General features: G+C 31.0%; 4 protein-coding genes and 1 long non-coding RNA gene across 7 annotated transcripts in view; 2 read left to right on the top strand and 3 right to left on the bottom strand.

Moving 5' to 3' along the window:
- The window catches only part of LOC108735176 (TGF-beta receptor type-1-like), a 6,030-nt gene extending 1,226 nt beyond the window's left edge, over positions 1 to 4,804 (bottom strand). The window contains exons 1-8 of one of the 2 annotated variants that reach the window (XM_025977454.1): positions 4,385 to 4,804; positions 4,163 to 4,283; positions 2,444 to 2,680; positions 2,158 to 2,388; positions 1,377 to 1,544; positions 1,120 to 1,292; positions 626 to 807; positions 186 to 392 (exon numbers count right to left, since the gene is read on the bottom strand). In XM_025977454.1, the coding sequence (XP_025833239.1) occupies positions 209 to 392; positions 626 to 807; positions 1,120 to 1,292; positions 1,377 to 1,544; positions 2,158 to 2,388; positions 2,444 to 2,680; positions 4,163 to 4,220 (1,233 nt within the window). In that variant the 5' untranslated portion in view covers positions 4,221 to 4,283; positions 4,385 to 4,804 and the 3' untranslated portion in view covers positions 186 to 208. Of the gene's footprint in view, positions 1 to 185; positions 393 to 625; positions 808 to 1,119; positions 1,293 to 1,376; positions 1,545 to 2,157; positions 2,389 to 2,443; positions 2,681 to 2,985; positions 3,410 to 4,162; positions 4,284 to 4,384 lie in introns of those variants that run through there. The other variant, XM_025977455.1, reaches the window with a different exon arrangement.
- Positions 4,805 to 5,281: 477 nt separating this feature from the next.
- LOC108735196 (polyadenylate-binding protein-interacting protein 1) lies at positions 5,282 to 7,944 on the top strand. Of its 2 annotated transcripts, none has more exons than XM_018467040.2 (5): positions 5,282 to 5,970; positions 6,030 to 6,326; positions 6,622 to 6,806; positions 6,887 to 6,997; positions 7,084 to 7,944. In XM_018467040.2, exons 1-5 carry the CDS (start codon positions 5,458 to 5,460, stop codon positions 7,178 to 7,180), a joined length of 1,203 nt encoding a protein of 400 aa, XP_018322542.2. In that variant the 5' UTR covers positions 5,282 to 5,457; the 3' UTR covers positions 7,181 to 7,944. The 2 variants fall into 2 exon arrangements, with proteins under 2 accessions (XP_018322542.2, XP_025833241.1); XM_025977456.1 differs by having other exon boundaries at positions 7,075 to 7,944.
- Positions 7,945 to 8,194: 250 nt separating this feature from the next.
- LOC108735195 (40S ribosomal protein S6-like) lies at positions 8,195 to 10,443 on the bottom strand. The gene is made up of 2 exons (XM_018467039.2): positions 9,765 to 10,443; positions 8,195 to 9,272 (listed from the first exon to the last, which is right to left on the bottom strand). The coding sequence occupies exon 2, from the start codon at positions 9,263 to 9,265 to the stop codon at positions 8,525 to 8,527; it is 741 nt and encodes a 246-aa protein (XP_018322541.1). The 5' UTR covers positions 9,266 to 9,272; positions 9,765 to 10,443; the 3' UTR covers positions 8,195 to 8,524.
- Positions 10,444 to 11,258: 815 nt separating this feature from the next.
- LOC108735182 lies at positions 11,259 to 11,907 on the top strand. Its single transcript, XR_001937532.2, has 2 exons — positions 11,259 to 11,400; positions 11,478 to 11,907. It is a non-coding gene; the product is annotated as an uncharacterized LOC108735182 (long non-coding RNA).
- A 5,836-nt stretch (positions 11,908 to 17,743) lies between these two features.
- LOC112905302 lies at positions 17,744 to 19,455 on the bottom strand. Its single transcript, XM_025977437.1, has 2 exons — positions 19,317 to 19,455; positions 17,744 to 18,891 (listed from the first exon to the last, which is right to left on the bottom strand). The coding sequence occupies exon 2, from the start codon at positions 18,879 to 18,881 to the stop codon at positions 17,763 to 17,765; it is 1,119 nt and encodes a 372-aa protein (XP_025833222.1). The 5' UTR covers positions 18,882 to 18,891; positions 19,317 to 19,455; the 3' UTR covers positions 17,744 to 17,762.
- Between the last annotated feature and the right edge of the window lie 2,564 nt (positions 19,456 to 22,019).

The following is a 22,019-nucleotide window of genomic DNA, read 5'->3' as shown; positions in this document are numbered from 1 at the left end:
GTTCCCCTAATTCATAATCTAATATTCTACTAACTGCACTTAACTAAACTGTTGGGTCGTTATAAGAGCAGTATCAAAAATTAATGAGTCTCTAAGTAAGTTAAATGAAAATAGGAGAGGATGTATTTATGTCAAGGAAAGTAGGATAGGTTATTTGAAATATATGAACTAAAACAATTTCTTACGTAAAGCACTCGTTTCTCTGACTTCACATTTTCAATTCTTCCGACGCTCTGAAGTTGGCAAGAGTCTTTTTAATCCTCAAAGCGGTCAGTCTGGCCGTGGCGTTATGATACCAGCATTCTTTCATCAACTTACTCATGACATGCAACGCTTCACAACTTTGCCAACGGTTCGGTATGCTAGGCCTTTGGCGTTCAACACAAACCACCCTATACAAAAAATCAAACATCAGTCCGGCATAATTAAAAAATAAAGAGCTTGTCCTAATTTCAATAGAATTACTCCAAAACTAATAATTCTAATTAAAAGTACTCATGATTCCGACAATGGGAATTGAATCCCTTAAAAGTTCAATTTGCAAATTTCAGGCTTCTAATTCACACGATTTCTGAGTAAAGTAGTTGAGGTATGTTATCTTAATATGAATTAATTAATAATATACCTTCTCATTTCCTCAATGGTAGGATCTGAGGGTACGGCATCATAAAACGGCAATTGGTACTCATCATAAATACCACCAACATTACACCGTCTTGATATTTCCCAAAATATTAGCCCTAAAGCGTATACGTCGGCTCTTTTAAACGAATCGAAGTGCTCTATGTTCATGGTTTCGTCTAAAACCTAAAACAAACCAACGTGAAAAGCAAACAAAATAAATATCTTTTCTAATATTTATTTTATTTTTCTATTTATTTATTTATTTAAACACTACATCATTTGGATGTTAAACATAATACATAAGTACAATCTTATACTGTGAGTATACAGTACCTTCCAGCAAGGAGGCACAATATGCGCCTGCACATTGGTGTACATTGGTGTGGTGTATGGTAATAAATAAGTAGAAAGATAAAAAGTAAAAAAAAATGAGAAGAAAAAAACAAAAAATAAGATTTAGATGAGGGTAATATGAATAAAAAATTAATCTCTTACTTCAGGTGCCATGTATCGCTTGGTTCCCACTCGATTATTAAGAGGTATATCGACTGTATTCGTGGTAACATCATGGCGAACAGCTAATCCAAGGTCACCAATAGCACAGGTACCATTCGATTTAACTAATATATTTTTCGATTTCAGGTCACGATGCGCTATGGCCGGTTTTCCTTTGTGAAAGAAAAAAATAAACTCATAAATAGACAAAATAAAAAAAAGGACATTGATCAACTGTGACTATGTATATTTCATACCTTGGGTACCCATTATGTCCATATGAAGGTGAGCTAGACCAGTGGCAATTGAAAGGGCCATGCGAATCATAGCACTCGTATCAAATGTGTTTCTGCCTAGATAATCAAACAAAGATCCATGCTCATGGTAATCGGTTATAAGCCATAGCTGCGTCCATGTTCCATTGTCTGTAATATACATAAAACGACTCTAATTTATTAATAGAAGTTGAACAAAATTTAGCTTTTTATCATTACTTTCTACACGTCACAATCCTGATTTTTTTTAAGATTTTTAGAAAGCCTTGTTTAGAAATAGTAGCAGGATACATTGTGAGCGACTTTTAAAAGTAATATTTCGGAAATGAAGGTTATAAACTTAAGTGATAAAAATAAAAAAAGAATTTGACATATGAACGCACGAATAGGCTACTTTTTATAAACATCATTGGAATAATATTATATTTAAAAGAAATTATGAGTGCTGCCAACACAGGGCAAAGCAGTATTACGTAGTTAGCATCAGCAATTTCTTATGATGAAGTGTACGATGTGTTGCATACCTATTTACAAACAATTCCTTTAAATTTAAATTTTCAAACAATTTTTAACACAAAGAAAGTGATTAAACAAATTGTTCACAGAAGTTAATTTCGACCGCCCGAAGCAATGGTGCTACCAGTGACTGATAGGGGGCAAAAATTAGTATCTATTAGAATAATTTTAAATATATACATGTATTTAGAAACACTAGGATATATTTCAGCAAAACTAAATTTTAAAAATTGTACCCATATCATACCTTTATTATCAGCTGCAATAAAACCTAAAATATTATCATGACGTAACATAACTGTCTGATAAATTTCAGCCTCCCTAAACCAAGACCTTTCTTCTCTAGAGCTGAATATTTTCACAGCGACATTTTCTCCCCTCCAACGACCTCTCCACACCTCCCCATATCTACCCTGCCCAATAATTTCCACCAACTGAATTTGGCGAGCAATACTCCTCTGTACCAACAAAGGTAATCCTAAAAATCGTTAAAACTGAGCAACATATTATTGTACAATATGTTTTTATCTTACCAGATCCACTACCACTAGTCGTCATTTCGATCATGTGCTTCAAACTGACGCCGTTCAAAATGGGATGATCGGGGGCTTCGATGCTATCATCCCCTAAACCTAAATGATGATGCGTACTTCGTTTGTTTTGATAATACAGATAAATAGCCATCGCTATAATGCAAATAACGAGCGTAGGAAGAATTATTACAACTGCTATTTCTATAGTACCCAACGACGTGTCCGATGTAGCGTTATCTAAATTATTAAAAAAATATATATATTTCAAAAACAATGGCTTTTCATTTTTTATTATTTTTTTTGCCAAACCCTAGAATGGCACTGTAAACACAGTAAAATTAAATGCATTCTTTAGGCATGAATTAATAATAGATTATAAGCGTCTCAAAAGGTAAACAAAATATTTACTTTTGGAGGCGCTTTGGTTAAGTGTTAGTACACATATGTAAATTGTAAAATAGAAACAAGTACAAAGGCTAAAAAGCAAAGCTCCACAGAAAAAAACGCAAAAGATCATGCAAAAACAGTTAAAAACAATATACCTGACACAAGTCGGACTTGGTTTCGATCGGGCTAGATAGACGAAATATCAAACCGTTACCTACTGTCGATAAAAACGATTTTATATTATTTAAAACTTTCTTGAATTGCAACAATCACTGCTATTTGCTGACAATCACAGAAACGCTTGGTCTGTACATAATAATTAACAAAACATTGTGAACTACAATTATACTGTCTTTTGAGAATGGTGTAAAAGCCGAAACGATATCGCTAAACGAATAAATTCGTAAAACAAAAACAAAGTGTTTATCTTTTCTATTATCTATTACAATTTTGTAATGCAAATATAATATGATCCAAACTAAAAATTTAGATCCTTGACATCAATTATTAAACTGCATTAAAAATAGGAGGAGACTGTGGTAAATATTAATTAAAAACTTAAAAGGAATACTCACTCCTAATTACCACAAATAATTGGTAAAAATAAATAGTAATTAGGGGTGAGTATTCTTTTTAATTTTTTAATGTACTAAAAATACAAAGAATATGAAACGCTATAAAGTTGTCAATGTTAAACGTATACCATATAAAAATGTAAAATCCTCCTTTAGACTTCTTAATCTGACATTTGAAACATGAAAGAAGTTTAAAGTNAATAAATAATATGCATATAATATGTAGGTACATAAATTTTATATTCTGCCATTTAACTGTATATACTGTATACTGTATAACCAGATTTTTTAGTATAAATTATGTAATAGATTCACTAATTACAATTAAACTAACTTTTTGTTTGAACTTTAAATTGTTTAATGAAACCCGTGAGTTTTGTTAAGCTAATATTAGTGCTTGAATTGTAAAACTTTTAAAGGCGACGTTTTTGTTTAAATAGTGTAATTATTCATAAACTTTCTTTGAGTGTTAGTACACATCAATTTGGTTGTAGGAGGTAAGGTAGGATTTACTAAATCGATTTAGACTGGCTCCTAGTTGTCTAGGATATATAGTATTTAAAAAGATATATGACCAAAAGAACATAACGGAAATAATACAGAACCAACTATAAGAAATTACAAAAGAGTAACTTTACTGCAAGATTATTGTATGTTACATATACTGCACATAAAAGATAAATAATTTTAACATTCCTGAACTTGCAATAATGTTACACTTTCAAAATTATATGTATATCTGTATGAGGAAATATACCTGTAATTATATAAGATAACACCATCCTTAAGAGTGGCTGAAGTGTAACAGTATCCATCTGTGATGCATGTGTAATTTTTGTCTTTACATAGATCACATTTGCATTTCAATGAGAGGACTCCTAAAAGAGTAATATAATTTTAAAACACCTTAATTAACAACAAAAAATAATCATTATGGAGTTCTCCAATTGACGTTAAATTACTTGATGATAACACTCACCTGTAATAATTTGGCATAGCCAAATTGAGCAGACAGTAAAGTATAAGGCAGTCCTGTACATTTTCAACTTATGTTGTCATGTACCAGTAAAAATATTACACTTATACTACAAAAACCCCTAACATAACAGTCTATTTACATAAAAACCTTCGACGAAAACATTGTAACTCGATAATTTGCAACTTATTATTTTTCTGCATTTTGTTAACTACCTTAACTACATTATTTTTCACGATTTTAAGAATAATAGAAATAATTAGTTTTCGTGTGTTCCGCATATATCGAGCGCACTCTTTTCACAAATAACAATTACTTAAAAAAATGTAATCGTATGATTATACTTATCAGCCATGTTTTTTAAGATTACTTTGCCACGTTCTGTCGAATTAAGTTGTCAAATATCTTAACAATCGTTTCACAAATAGATGGCATGATGCATGATATTCAAAGCTGTTTATAAATCATTCGATCGATTATATATGTATATACCTGCATATACCTACATTTTTAGCATTTTTTTTTTATCAAATAAGTGAATATTTTTTAAACTTTTGCAATTTCACAGTTAGATTATGTTTTTAACATTACATAGTTATTTCCTATCAAGTTGTTGCAGTAAAAAATAGGACAACAATACAGTGAAATTTAACAATTATTATTGGTCTCATTAATGTTTTGTTTTGGCACAGATATATGTTTCGGGTATTTAAGAAAGATTATCAAAAATTTATTTTTTCCATTTTAAATACACTTATTCATTTAAAAAATATTGATCTATGAATTTGAACCGATCATAAATTTAGATGAACAAGAGATTGAATAACTGATGACTACTTCAAATTTTGACATATACATGTACGCAGAATCAGATAATATTATTGTCAGTTTTGTGGTTTTGTCAAATGCCAAATAGCACATATGTCAGAAAGTTCTCCATATTGTTTACATCCTTTCATTATTACTTTGGGAAATTATTGTAAATTAAAAATATTATTTGATTATTTGATATTCACAGTGTATAACTGAAGTTAGCAAATTTGTTCTTTGGAAAGTAAAGTGCTAAATTTTGAAGAATGGGTGATACTAAAGGTCCGCCTGTTTCGTTATGGACTGGTCCCGAGGAGGCTGGTCCATTGAGAAGACCAAAAGATTCTCGAAATAACACTCAAGATCCCGGATTGGAACAAAAGTTGTCTGATAAATTAAACAATTCACTCACTTTCACAGAAGATATATTATCAACAAGTACTTTGTCAGTTGATGCCAAGGAGTGGTTTCCACCTTCTCATAAAGCTGCTAACGATTCATCACAATTACCATCAAGTTCACTTCAGGGAAGACTATTAAAAATTAAAACATTAAAAGACAATAATCCCACTGCTGATGATCAAGTTTCCTTTAACAATGAGAATTACATTGTTGAAATTTGTAATGATGATTTGCAGAGCCTTCATGAAATTATTTTTAGAATAACTCAGGATCCTGGAGAATATGATTCTGCACTAGATGTAGTTCAGAAAGTTGTTGAACCTTACTTGGAAGATGTTGAATTTTTAGGAAAATTGGCCAATTTAATTGTAGAACAGGTAAAGTTATTTTTGAATGGCTGGAAGACTATAAATAAAAGTATTTTCTTATCTTTTAGGCTCTCTTAATACCTAGTTTCAGCTATAGTGCTGCAAGGCTTTGCTTATTTATGGAGGAACAGAGTGGTCTATTCAAACCCGGACTAGTTTTATTATGTCAAAAGAAAATTGACCAACTTCCTTACGATCAAGGTTTAACACTATTTTTGGCTGAATTATATGCTCAACAGTATGCTGAGGAAATGTACGGGACTTTGCTCCTTAAATGTCTTAAAAATTTAGTCAAAGTGGAGAACTGCATTCAAGAGAGTGGCGACTTTCCAAACAATCTAAAAGTTGCATGTCAAGTGCTGAAGGTATTATTAGATTCCTATGTAGTGTGATTTTAACTCAACATTATTATCATCATAGGGCCATTTCTCTGAAAGCTGGTTGGACATGTACTTCCACTCCTTCCTATAGTTAATTGTCATTTCACAAAAGTATAACATTAACTATTTGCAAACAGTAACCTAATGTATATCTTCCCCTGTCCTTTACTTCTGTTTTTGCTCTAACTAGCCCTTTATATATTAGAAGGTACCCTACTAGCCTATTTCTCCTTTTATTTATCAACTTAACTATTTTAATTATTTGTTTAACTTTTTTTAGTTAACTGGTAGTTTGTTAGATGCTCATTATACAAAAGATGTTGATTACATTTTTGATCAATTGGAATTATCGAAAAATCATCTGTCTGATTCACTGAAATCTTTAGTACAATGCGTGGTCAATTTAAGAAGTACAAATTGGGGCAAGACCAATGCAAATCACATAGAAAACAACAAAATAACTAGGTAATTGTGATTTATATGTCTTTGAAGTTTATTGAAATTATATAATTATATTTTATTATATGGTAACAATGATTTTGTAGTCAACTTGGAAAGGATGTAAACTACCAATACAATACAGAAGGAGTTTTCTATGGACCTGATGGAATAGAACTTACTTTGGAAGAAAGAAAATGGCTTGATGACATGACTGAGTAAGTTTATTTGTTTTTTTTGTATATTACAGTATTAACTGTATTAGTTTTTCATTGTTTTACATACCTGAATTAAGCTTTTGTAGTGATGGATCTGACACTGATCTGGATTTAAATCCGGAAATGGACGAAGAAATGCAGATAGCCTACAAACAGTTCTTAAGGCAGAAGAATTCTTCATAATTGTGACACAAAAATTTTATGTTGTGAGTAATTAACAAAAAACTAGAATAATTGCAAAAAAATGTGATCTACATTGCATTGATTGTTCTTTCTGTTAAAGTCTCTTTATCGCATTGTTTATTTATTGTAAATTTCACATTCATTTTTTAAACGATATAAACATTATGATGGTAGTAATAGCCTTGTGTGTTTGTTGTAAAATTTTTATCATCTAATACCTGCACACAAACAAGCTATTTTTATAATTAGACACATCATCCACATAATGAACACAATTTACCATAGAAATGTTATGAACTTCCCCATGCACATAATAAAAAAAAACATTAAAAAATTTTGAAATGAAAAAATACTGTAACTTTAAAATTAGTGTTAGATAACAGTTGATCTTCTTTCTTACACGTATGTCATACAATAATTTGCAAATATTTACATAAAAAAAGTAATAATAAGTACGCGTATATAGCGTGGTGTAGGTATAAAAACAATCGGTAAAAAACACTAAAAAGAAAACTATTATTTTAATGTAGACCACTAAGTTCGCCAATTAAAGAAACATTCACTTCCATATTATATAACAAGAAACACAAAAAAAACTTTAGTGAACTAAGTTTATTGCTAATTATATTTTTTACAATTTTAACTTTATTGTATTTTTTACAATTTTAACTTGTAATTCTAATATTTGAAAATGTTGGGGAGGTGCGTAACACTAAAGAAATGACACTGTGATATCTCAAAAATAATATAACTTTTTTAAGTAATTTGTGTATTTTGTAGTGCGTTATTTATTTTATTTTTTTTTTAATTTCGAAAATCCCAAAATATGGAATGCATTACTAGGAATAGATACATTAAAAAAATAATGATATCGTCCCCTGTAGTAAACCTAGCAGAGCTGATTGTATATGAGAAAATGTTGCTCAATAAAAAGATGTGTAAGAAGATAGTCTTTTTGTTAATAAACTCTTCTTCCCCGATTTTGGTTTCAAATATTTTTAATCAAAGCAATACTGGGGTTAAAAGTATTTTATTTAAAAAACCACAGCCAACATTTCGCCCAGCTTGTTGGGCATAATTTCAATCTATTACAAAAGCACAAGTTATTGAATACAAATAGAGAATTAGATACATTACTACACTACGAAAACGAATAATACTAGGTACGCAAACACTTATTTATTGAGGAAATAACAACGATAAAGAACGTAAATTATGAAATAAGTGGTTATCGCAATTAACTGCTCATAATCATTTATACGATTTGCACCTTAGCGTCCCAAATTAGCAATAGAACTATCGTCCAAAAAAAAAAAGGACTAACACAACGGTACCAAAAATTCGCTATAAGCTATGAAGTGAAATTTTACTTTCTTTATCAGTGAACGACCTGCGACGTTTCAGCTCCTGTTTTTTCTGCTTAGTTTCCTTGTGACGTTGCGCCAAAATTTTCTTATATGCTGTCACAATTTCCTTTCGTCTCAGACATCTTTTTTTTTTCAAAACCAAGCGATGGCGTTGGCGTTGCAAGGTCTGAGGGGTGATAAGTCTCTGGATTTTTGGAGCTCGAAACCGTTGTTTTTTACCTTCTTTTTCAGCAATCGGTCTTTTAATGACATATTGACGTACATCATCTTGTTTTGTCAGATTAAAAAGTTTGCGAATTTTATTGGCTCGTTTTGGTCCCAAACGACGTGGTATCGTGCTGTCCGTCAGTCCAGGAATTTCCCTCACACCCTTACGAACGATTGTCAGTGCTAAAACACTCAAATTTGCATCCACAATACACCCCCGGACAGATTTGCGCCGCCTTTCGCCATCTCTTCGTGATCGAAAACACGAATGACCCTCAGTTAGCAAAAGACGTACCCTAGTGTTCGTTAAGACGCCTTGTTTCATGGGAAACCCCTGCTTGTCGTTACCTCCCGTAATTTTAAATATGTAACCTTTCCAATCGTCTCCCAAAAGGTCAGCCGCTATTTCCGATCCCATTCGCTTATCATAAAAAATACGTATTTTGTGGTCATCAACAATCTCAAACAACTTCTGGCAGCCAGTGGCTGGATACGAAATATTTAATTTCATTATAACTCTGGAAAGATAAAAAATGGGTATAGCTAAATATTAAAACAGACAAAATAATTTAATAATTTGTTTTTTAGTTTAATTCTATAATGATGTTTATCATTAATGAAAAACTTACTACTATTATTTAGGTTGATATTAACATTACGTACTGGTAATATTATTGTGAAGCATTTTAATTAAATATGTTAAGAAAAAGTCAATTAAAATTTTATGAAAATTTCAGCTAAATGTATTTCAATAATTCAATAATATTATTCACTATTAAAGATATGTTGATTGTCGCATTTTTTTGTGCTTGCAAATTGCAAACCCTACAGTAAAAATTGTCGAAAAAAAGGTAACTTCACGATACGTACGTACGTACGACTTTTGTAAATTGCTTTCTTACGTGTATGCCAAGTGTGCTCTGGGCAGAACATGTTATTTGTTTCACTACTTAAATGTCTGATGCCAATTTGGAAAATCAATTAAATGTCAACAAAACGGTTGCACTTACCTTATTCAACAGGAATTTGATTTAAAACGACAACCAGACCATTTTATCAAATCATTATACAACAAAATATCGCTTTTAGCGCGTATATGAATTATTTTTAACATTTTAAAGTCAGCAAGCTGAGCAGCGCGTGCGCCTGTTCTCACTTTTTTGCCTTACTGAATAAACTTCTAATTAAATTGTAGCAGGCGCTTTGCAATTTTTATAATCATTTTTTTTCGATTTCATGGATTGCTTTTCGATTTCGTAATAAAAGAGAATGATTTGCGTTACTTCATGGTATCTAACATAGTAACATTATGACAACTATTTTGATCTAAAAGCTTTAAAATTTTTTTCTAATTTATTCTTCTTTATCGGGTACCCTGTTACAGTCAATATTTAAAATAAACACCAAAACGAATATAGAGTAAAGAAAAAATATTACAAATTTATATTTTTGCTAGTGCTAGATAGATCCTGTTGAAATTTTTCAATTTCTGGTTTGTTTTAATAAATCTGTTATAATGTTCATCACAAATTGGAAAAAAATGCACTTCTCATGTTTAGTCAGTTGGAAGTGTTGTTTTAATAATTTTACTTATTATTAATATTAAGATTTCATAAATAAATAAAAGAATGTTACATAAATTTACTTCTCTTTATTTCAAATCATATTATGAACAAAATAAACAAGAAGAAACAAATCGGAATTATTTTTTAGATGTATTTCTACTCGAGTAGTAAGAAGGATTGTTTGGATTAGATTGATTAGAATGATTGTTCAAATCTGATCTGGTGCCAGAGCCATGATACCCTGCAGAACGGCCGGGGCCTGTAGAACCATGATTGGGATTGCATTGATTTGTTCTATTGGAAGAACCCTTATCCATCTGCGCAAATTAAAATTTAATATTAATTTAACTCTATTTACCTTACCTTACATAAATACACATATATAATATTTAAATTGGATATAATACATACTAGGTATGTATGTAATATCGAACACGTACATATTCATAATAACTAAAAATATTATGTATTTGCATACATTTTTTTAATATTTGTTATTTATAAAACTTTGAGGCCAAAACAAATAAGCTTCGAACGTGTGGGATAGAATTTCAAGTTTGGGACTTCCCCTACACTACGACGCTGTTGTATGATAAGCAAATGTCTACCCACATCATGTTACAACACGAAATTCCTAAACCCACTCCATTAAAGAAAAAATTACTACCTATTTGAACATTTATGATAAGTAATTTAAAATTAATAAAACTTGGATTCTAGCTGTAATGAGCCACTGAGAAATTACGTAGATATAAAAACAATTGTAAACATAGTTGCATATAAGCCTATAACAGGGCGTAATTTAACCTTCACCACCTACATTAATTTTTTAATAGAAACAAAGATAAGAAATTATCATTTTATAAAAGTACTTTTAATTGGTCTATTATTTTACNGTGATTTATATGTCTTTGAAGTTTATTGAAATTATATAATTATATTTTATTATATGGTAACAATGATTTTGTAGTCAACTTGGAAAGGATGTAAACTACCAATACAATACAGAAGGAGTTTTCTATGGACCTGATGGAATAGAACTTACTTTGGAAGAAAGAAAATGGCTTGATGACATGACTGAGTAAGTTTATTTGTTTTTTTTGTATATTACAGTATTAACTGTATTAGTTTTTCATTGTTTTACATACCTGAATTAAGCTTTTGTAGTGATGGATCTGACACTGATCTGGATTTAAATCCGGAAATGGACGAAGAAATGCAGATAGCCTACAAACAGTTCTTAAGGCAGAAGAATTCTTCATAATTGTGACACAAAAATTTTATGTTGTGAGTAATTAACAAAAAACTAGAATAATTGCAAAAAAATGTGATCTACATTGCATTGATTGTTCTTTCTGTTAAAGTCTCTTTATCGCATTGTTTATTTATTGTAAATTTCACATTCATTTTTTAAACGATATAAACATTATGATGGTAGTAATAGCCTTGTGTGTTTGTTGTAAAATTTTTATCATCTAATACCTGCACACAAACAAGCTATTTTTATAATTAGACACATCATCCACATAATGAACACAATTTACCATAGAAATGTTATGAACTTCCCCATGCACATAATAAAAAAAAAATTGTTGCAATAGATATTTATAATAAACTTACATACCTTCAACGTATAAAGAACTGAATTTGAACGACCACAAAAATATTTATATTCTGTAGGTATATCTACTGTTTTCAAGACTTCGGTGTTAGCTGATGCACTAGTAAATTAATAAGAGTCGCTTTCGGCTACTTATACATGCTTGCATGTATATGTGACTGTATTTGTAATAAAAAATTGCCATTAACGGAGGGGATAGCGATACTGCGCCACAATGCAACAATAAAATTAAAAAAAAGACATACATTATGTATGTTGTGTAGTACAGTTCTCTCATTATGAATTGGTGATTTTTATTTGACACCAATAATGCTCCTTATTTATTGTAAATTGTAAGGGTTTAATAATTTATAGTCATCGAAATCCATGGTAAATGTTTAGATGGGGTGGGGGTAGGGGTAGAAGGAAGTCCAAGAGCTTCATCCTCATTGAGTAAAAGGTGGAGGCTAAAAATCAAAATAGTAAATAGTAGGACTCACTTTGAGCATCCCCCATAAAATGGTGATAGTTGGGAGTAACAGGGTTAAAGAATCGTTTTTTCTTTTAAATTTAGTATGAGAATAAATTCATAATATTGCGAAAAGTAAAGATAAAATAAGACACCTGGGGGGTAGGGAAAGGGGGTTCAACTATGTAATGTATGGTGAGACTATAAAAATTTTCATTTTTAGCCCCCACCACCCCGCCTCTAATTCATCGCCCAACTTTTTGTTAATCTAGATATAGACAATTACCTACTAAAATAGTAACATGGTTAACGAGTATTATAAGCTATAAGGGTTGTAAAATGGGTTACAAATCACTTATTTTTTGTGTAGGGTCGAGCCACTTCGAAGTAAACAATGAAATTTGTATATTACGTTATATTTTTTAAAGAATTTCATTTTTTTAGAATATTGAAAATCACAGCCCAGATGCTCTTTATTCTCCATGCCTTCTTGCAATAATTCTGTCGGTGAACACCACCACTTTATAATGCATCTGCTATACCTACATATACTGTGTAAGTATGCAAAAATAGTATAAATTTTAATAAATCCTTTTAACTTAAATCTATTTCCAAAAATCTGTCCTTTAAAATTTAGAAACTGAAAAATGTTAAAATTTCTATTGATCTTATTTATAAATTGAAAATTGGTATGATTGGTATTTGTCACTTTTGCCATCTTGCAGACTTTTATCGCGGGTCGGTGCATGTATCCTGTTAATTGCGATTCGATATCGCTCTCACCAACGACTTTTGTTAAAGTCAATAAACATTACTTATATCTTATGTTTTAATACGTACTTCGTTTCAACGGTTTCAACCGTCTCGTTGAAAATCCATTAACAAATACAATGAAAAAATAAAAAGCTGTAACAACTGATGTCTTTTATTTCTTATAAACGCTTTTTGTATTATCAAACAACATATTTACTAAATTCTCTTAGTATATACGTATTTGCGTTTAAAGTATAATTAGAAACTTTTTCTCCTCTGAAGGTTAAATTACTAAATATACAACATGCAGTGAAATCATTGCACGTTTTTAGATTATCTCCAAGTTGCAAGAGTTCGGTGATTCCCCCATTCTACATTGCCAACTCGCTCACTAGATGTCGTAAAAAGATACCAGAACAGATATATGCTAATATTGTTGTTGTTTTATAATTAAAAATCCATGATAATCCAATTAAAAATCAATTTTTAATGGAAATGTTTCTAAAATTAGCTTATGTTTACATGATGTTTATTTACATTTTGTGCAAACTATTTAGCAATTATTAATACCTAATTTTACTGCTACAATATGTTTTTTTTAATATTCGTTGACGACTTTTACAATTAGTTCAATTTTATTAATCACGTATGTATGTATATTACAATTTTTACAACATTTTGACTTTGAGTTCTTTGAAAAGTGCCTTGTTTTCTTTGGAAATTTAGTATTTTTATTATTGTCTGAAATTTCGGATGTGATCAACTTCAGTGAACGATTACATTAATTGTAAAATAATTAAATTATATGTTGGCGACATTTTCCCTCCCGGTCTGTCTCCGTCCTCGGCAGTCTTAAATTATGGGAAAACATTGAAATATAAACATAAACAGTCTGGAGTTTCGAGGCCAACGCTATCGAAAGGGGTTGAGGATTCATTCTGATATAGTCTTTTCGAATATAGAGTCTAATTCTTTTTCTAATTAGTAAGAGTTTCATTAATTTTGTTATTTTAAGAAAAAGGAAAAAAAATAAAGGTTTTGTAATTCTTCGTTGTGAGTGTTATTGTTATTGATATAATTATCTAACAAATNATTCATTCTGATATAGTCTTTTCGAATATAGAGTCTAATTCTTTTTCTAATTAGTAAGAGTTTCATTAATTTTGTTATTTTAAGAAAAAGGAAAAAAAATAAAGGTTTTGTAATTCTTCGTTGTGAGTGTTATTGTTATTGATATATTTATCTAACATATAGGTATTTAGAGGAAATTAGGATGTTTTTGAGATTTGATAAAAGTTTCTTTCGATTAAAATTATATTTTGAAGTTAGCGCTACCCATCATACGGACGTGTATCACAATGCTATTAGGCATTAACACCCATGTATCTTATGTGAGATTTTTGGGTGGGTAATCTCGAGTTTGCTTTTAATAACAACTATTATTAACTTTAAAAGCGAGTGACTACATAATAGGTTTACACCTGACAAGAGCTTTAGAAAATGTCCTCGAACAAATTAAATAAAAGAATCATTGAACTAGTCGGTTTTCTTCATTTGGTCCGGTAGTTCCCCGGGGTTTGAGTCGTATTCCGGCTGGTCGGAGCCGAAACCATAACATAAAGAGTTCGTGAGAATGCTCACATATATACAATGTTCTAAGACAAAATTCTTTTACATTTGCAAGGTGCTATTTGTTCATAAGTATCTAATTTCTGTGCTTAGGAGACATATATACCCAACAGGACAAAAACATACGAGGCTCATTTTAGATAAATGTACCAAAAATCCCCCAAACCCCTATCGACTTGGGGTTGTGGGAGGTGTTAAAGGGAAGTAATTACAACATTTTCTTGGGTGGATTTAATAGTCGTCGGTCATCTTTTTTTGTAATGTTATGAAATAAAATGACTATAAAATAAAAGGAAATACACGGCAACGATAACACTCACGACGCCCACCATTATCTAATTGTTCGTCAAAAAAGAAATTAGTAAAAATAAATTAATTAAAAAAAAAAGTAAAATGTCGGGCACAAGTAGCACACTAACCACTGGTTTATCAGACATTTTTCAACATATTTTTATAATAAGGAACAACCGAAAGTTAAATATGTTTTTCCTGCTCAATAGACTTCCCTTGGACACTCCCACAACCCTAATTCGATAGGGGGTAGGGGGTAGTTTTTAGATAATTACCCAAATTACAACTGACAACACCTAAGTGCCTTAATCGTATGATAAAATGGCGCACTCATTTAAAATGAGTCTTGTCGGTCTTTGTCCAATACTTACCTGATTTACCGTTAAATATAACAGCATCTCCTCACTAACAGTAAGTAAGTAAGTAAGTAAGTAACGTGATAATATGATAAATGTATTTTATACATATAAGCATATTACTCTTAGGAGGGGCAAAGTTGAGCACACTTTTTCAACAGTCCGTCAGCCTTATACGAGGTCTGTACAAAGAGTATCGCGAATTTTGAATTTTCACAGGTTACGTATATTCGATTTTGTGGTGTTATGTTGGTACTCCTGTTTCTCTGAGGACCAAAATATATCGATTGGCTCCTGCCATTCGATTTTTACCAATGATTTGGGCATGAAACAGGTCGCCGCGAAATTCGTACTAAAATTGCTCAATTTCTGTCGGCTACGACCAAAATTTGCTGCAGAGGGTCATAATTGGTGACGAATCATGGGTTTATAGTTATGAAGTGAAAACCAAAGCTTAATCATCCGAATGGGAGCTGCCGCCCGAGCCAAGACCAAAAAAGCGCGTCAAGTTAAGTCGAATGTGAAGGTTTTGCTTAAAGTTTTCTTCGATTGCAGAGGCGTGGTGTATAAGGTAACCATACGTCCCGGATTTCCACCTTTCGTCCCGGATTTTTCTAGAAGCAATATTTGTCCTTGATTCAGGTTTATTGTACCGGATTGTCCCGAATTTTTGAAAAGGTTCTTATTTTCAATATTTATTTTAAATATATTTCAACTAGAATTATTTTTACAAAATTTGAACCGANGACTTTTACAATTAGTTCAATTTTATTAATCACGTATGTATGTATATTACAATTTTTACAACATTTTGACTTTGAGTTCTTTGAAAAGTGCCTTGTTTTCTTTGGAAATTTAGTATTTTTATTATTGTCTGAAATTTCGGATGTGATCAACTTCAGTGAAAATACACTTATTCATTTAAAAAAAATAATGATTTTTATTATATCCTTAAATAGTATTTGTTATGTATAATTTTTGTGAATAATTTTTATTAAAAAAATCATATTTAAGTTATTTAACTTAACTACCCTCCCCCCCCGCTACAAGTTCCCGTCCCGGATTTGAAATAAAAAAATATGGCCACCTTAGTGGTGCATCATGAGTTCTTGCCACAGGGTAGAACGGTCAATAAGGACTATTACCTACAAGTTATGCGCAATTTGCGCGAAGTAATCAGTCAGAAACGTCCGGATATGTGGAAAAACATAAAATTGGCTTTTGCACCATGATAACACCCCTGCTCACAAATCGTTACTTATGGGCGAATTTTTGGTCAAAAACACCACACTAATAATACCGCGGCCACCGTGTTCCTCAGATCTGGCCCTTGTGACTTTTTCTTGTTCGCGAAACTGAAGAGGCCCACGAAAGGACGACGCTACGCTACGATTGAGGAGATAAAGACGACATCGAAGGAAGAGCTGAACAAGATCAAAAAAAATGTTTATTTTTGAAGTGCTTCGAGGATTGGAAAAAACGTTGACACAAGTGTATAATATCTGGTAGGGATTACTTTGAAGGGGATAAAATAGATATTCATCGATAAATAAACAATTTTTGAAAAACACAAGGTAAAGGTCTAAATGATAGCCCCCACCCCCTTCAGGGTGTGGTGGGGGGTATCGAAAGAGGAGGTCTCCCCGACCACTGTACCATAAAGTGTTCGTGGCAGTCTCGCTACCATAAAAAGTTATGGGGGTTCTAAGTTAATAAATATGTCAATTTTTATACATTTCTAGGCATGTAAATATTTATATAGTCATGTTTAAACAATATTCAAAGGTAAAACTAATGAAAAATACATAAAAATATTGAGAAAGTTATATAAAACATTATTTAAATATCTTTATCAATAGGGTAGGTTGGGTTAGGTTAGGTTATCTGGTTTTGTTCAAGTTCTCTTTCGATCCCCCACCTCCACCCGCTTGAAAATAATTATTTTATTGAATTTTATTTGAATTATAGTGTATGAAAATTGTCAAAATAATCAACTTTCAGCCCCCATAACTTGTTATGGGGGTGAGACCGCCCCAAATTTTTTATGGGGTTTTACTCAGGTGACCACCTTCTTTTGATCACCCCTATGGGGGTGGGGGGGCATTATCTAACCCCCATAAGTTTTTATGGGGGTGAGACCGCCACGAACTTTTTATAGTAAAGTGGTGTGGGAGCCCTCCTCTTTCGATCTCACCCACCCCCACTCCCTTCGGGTGGGGGCCATCATCTAGACATTTACCAAACACAAAATTCGGAATACTTTTTGGACAGACCTCGTACAGACCTGACAATCAAATTGTAATAGGGTGCATAAAACACACTGAAACATTAGTAAAGATTATATTTTATAAAGGTAGTTGATCACAATAAGTCGAGAAATTAAGTGCTATATTTATTATCATCTCACCAGCTAATGGAACAGAGTATATACCGCATCCATTCTCTTTTGCAATGCTACCAGTAGGGCAATCTCCTATATGATCCAGTATAAATTGAAGAGCTTCATCCGATACATAAATTCCACCCATTTCACATTTAATTTTCATTACCGCGTCGTATGGAACTGCAATTCCAGATAATTGATTTTTGATATATTTGTAGGTCATTTTAGATTTAGGACAAACAGTAATTTCATCTGTTATGTTCACAGTTTGTTCAACACTTTTAGTAGTACTGTTACTGAACTGTTCGGTGGATTCTCTACCCCAGGTATATTTAAATCCAGACGAGGTTTCTCCAACGACTCTTCCTTCTGTTAATAGAGGGAGAGTAATATTACCTTCGGCCGTGATTCTAACCCCTGCAGAAACTTCATTTAGCCATGTTGTAACATCTGTTGTTGAGTGTTGAAATGTTGTAGAAGTGTTAACAGTTACACTTTCATTTATACTGAATCTTTGATTAGTGTCCGAATTATTATAAAAAGTCTTATTAATCAAAGAGAATTGCTGTATTTGACCATTTAACTGAGCGTTATATACCATCCTAGTATCATATTGGAAACCTTCAATTTTAATAGAAAAATTATATTTTATTGGTATAAAGTATACTATAGTCTCATCTTCATAAAATCCTTGCGTCATTCCGTACACTCGCTCTCTAGATTTAGTATATGCATTGTCAAAATTTAAATATTTTCCGTATTGATGTTTTATTTGATAACCATCATCTTTAGGTAAAATATGTACTATAGTTTTATCCTCAAAAAAGTTTTTATTCATTCCAAATACTGGTTCTTTAGATTTAGTATATGCATGGTCAAAATTTAAATACTTTCCATCCTGATGCTGTATTTGATACCCATTACCATTACGTATGAAATGTACTATAGTTTCTTCCTGTTTATATCCCTGGCAGTCTTTCTTCATTCCAAATATTGGTTCTTTACTGTTATTACTTGCATTGTGAAAACATAAGAATTTTCCATACTGATGCTTTATTTGTACAATTAATTGTTCAAACATTTTTATCACCCTGAAATAATTAAATATTAAAGTAACTGCAACAAGATTAAATATTAATCTCGAAATCTTTTAAAAATTTTTAATTTTGCCTTTCAATACATAGTTGTAATAATAAATAATTTATTAAAACAGACGACTAAATATATTTAATGTAAAAATTGACCGCCATGCACATTATTGTTTTATCTTCTTTACTTCAGATTAAGCTGATGTTTTTTTTTATGGGGTTGTGTACTTTGTTTTTTCATAAAAAATATTCGAAAAATAAACTTAATCGCACCTATAAACCCATTTTGTTAAAAATTTTAAAGAAGTAAATAGTTTTTTGATTGTTCAACCACTCCCTATGATGAGATCAGTAAATTTTCGAAATACGTCATCTAAATAATAAATTATTTACGAATAAAATTCATTTAATTATAATTAAAGGCATACCTTCAATGTTTAAAGAGAAACTTAATTGGAACAACAATAAAATATTTGTCTTATATTGCATTTAAAACATGCAAAATTACAGCACTGCTAAGCTAATTTAATAGTTATTTTCACCAAGTTGCCTGCATATCTGCATAGATAAGAGATACATATACCCAATGGTGTATATATTTCCTTAATCTTTACATATTTGTACATAAATAATACCCTTTGTATATCTATTATCTATCATCATAAGGTCGTCAATCCACCTATTATCTATAATAAATATCAAAAAATATACTTTCATTATGTATTAACAGCGTTTATTTGTAAGCAATAATATTTGTTATCTATTATTAGGCTTAAAACTGGTAAAATATAACAGAAGACGACCTTTTTTTTTTAATTTTGCAATTTTCGTTTGTCTTTATTCTAGCAGATTATCTAAAATATTTATATATGGCATATTTAACAGATCCTGCATATGTATACATATTTACGCTTTAAGTATTATTAGAAAGGTTATCTTGCTATAATAAGCAATGAGATCATAGTACCATGTTTTTGGATTATCTCCAAGTTACAGGAGCTGTCGGTGATTCCCCCATTCTGCATTGTCGAGTCGAACACTAGATGTCGTAGATGCATACAGAATAGTTACCTATAGCTCCTAAGTTAATATTGATGTAGTTTTGTACATAATTAAGAGTCTGTGTTTATCGTAATATAATGCGACTAAAAACAGTTTTTTTAGAATTTTTCTAAAATTGATTTGTGTTAATTTACAATATTATGTAGATAAATTAGCGTTTATAAGTACGTATTGTAATGTTCGTGGGTTTAACAAAATTAACTTCTAAGACTGATAACGACAGAAACTATTTATTTACATTTATTATTAAAGAACTTAAAAAACACTATTAAATTATTACTAAACTGATTATGAATTATTCTATTTATTTACACTACTGTTGAAATGTCACTGTTCACTGCGCTATTTATTTCACTTCTATCACTGTCAATTTATTTTTGGATTCACTTCTGCAACGGTTAATTTATTTCTCTTCTCTCGGAGATCGTCTCTTCCTTTAAATACTCTTGTTTGCTTTCTGGAACCGTCTGGAAACATCCGGATAGTTTATTTTTTCTTTGAACTGCTTAACTGCTTTTCCAGAACGCAGGTACGTTACACACATTTACAAACTTTGAAACAACTTTAATCAATAATTATAAACGTCAAAATGAACACTCAGAACTGCAGAACATTTTTTTTTCCTTATTTTGTTGCTCTAAATCGTTGTGTATCTGCAAGGTGTCTTAAAAAATTTTCTCATTTTACGTTCTTACCAAAATACTCCTCAAAATTATCTTTCATTTTTCGAAACGTACATTAGCAATACAGGACCAATAATTTTCAAAAATGTACCTACCAAATTATAATTTTCTATATTAAAAAAGACATTTTAACATTGTCTTCGTTAAGTGAAACCGTACCTACTACGAAACGAAAATCAAAATTAAAAAGTTTTTGTTTGGTACATGGGGTGCAAAGAATTTTATATTTTATTTGTTCATTTAATAGTTGGAAAAAGATAAAAAATTCGTATATAACTTAAAATTGCACCATTAATGTTACTTATAATATTAAAGATAAAAAATAAGTAGCTTTATTAGCTTTATTGAAAACATTACGTTTTATATATGTATGCAATTCTACAAATTATACATTTTTATTATTCTGGCTTGTCTGCTATTTTCCTCCTCCATAATACTTCTCTCATACTTTTTGGACCTTCCATTTAAATTTCCCATTTTTTTGCACCATTTCCTGTTATTTCACATCTCTCAAAAACGTGTTCGAACGTCTCTGGTTTCAATTTACATAACTTTCGTATTTTCTTATCTACTTCTTCTCAGTACCGCTGTAATATTCTGACTTCACAGTCTAAATCTTGCTGTTAAAACTAATTTGTTTTTTCTCTTTGGTTTTACACATTTTAAATAACCTTTTCTTCCTTTCTTTCCATATTTGCTTGTATTCCTGTGCAAAGTTTCTCATTTTTCTTTTCTTCTTTTTTGCTTATGTCTTTTGCGAAACTTTTCAATTGTTTTCATACAATTCTTTCTCCTTCCAGTTTCCCTCCGTAGCGAGTGATCGCCCATCCCTTTTCCACTAAAAATTCTTTTCTTTCTTTTTTCCATCTTTCGTTGTGTTTTTTTTTTTCCTTTGGTTTGAATATTCAATATATTATCCTTAATTTTTATAGGTCCTTTTAGTAACATATTGTTTTCTGAATTTAATACTTTTTCTTCGTACTTTAAAGCTCTTTTCAAGTATTTTATGGCCAATTTTTCTGTTTTTGTAATAGGTATTTCGGTGTATTTCTATCTAATTTTTAAATCCATTTTATGCATTGTATTGAATGTTTTCAATTTGTTTTCTTTCTTGCCACTCCCATATTTGCGTTGGATACAACCAATGTCTCGAATAAGAACTTTCTTTGAGATTTCTTTCTCCTATTCCCCAGACCCTTCCCATAATCCCTATTACTTTCTTCCTCAGGCTTTTTTATGTATTCATCTACTCCATTAATTTTTTGAAGTACGAATCCCAGGTAATTTAGCTCTCTAACTTATTGGATTATTTTTCCTTCCCACTGGAATTTGAATTTCTTCTTTCTTTCTCCTGAGTTTTTCCTTTCAAAATTTTTGGCTTACCTG

The sequence above is a fragment of the Agrilus planipennis genome, unplaced genomic scaffold, assembly GCF_000699045.2.
Source record: "Agrilus planipennis isolate EAB-ADULT unplaced genomic scaffold, Apla_2.0 scaffold27, whole genome shotgun sequence".
In the NCBI taxonomy this organism is placed as follows: Eukaryota; Metazoa; Arthropoda; class Insecta; order Coleoptera; family Buprestidae; genus Agrilus; species Agrilus planipennis.
Note: the sequence above shows the minus strand (reverse complement) of the source record. Positions and strands in the feature narration are given on the sequence as shown.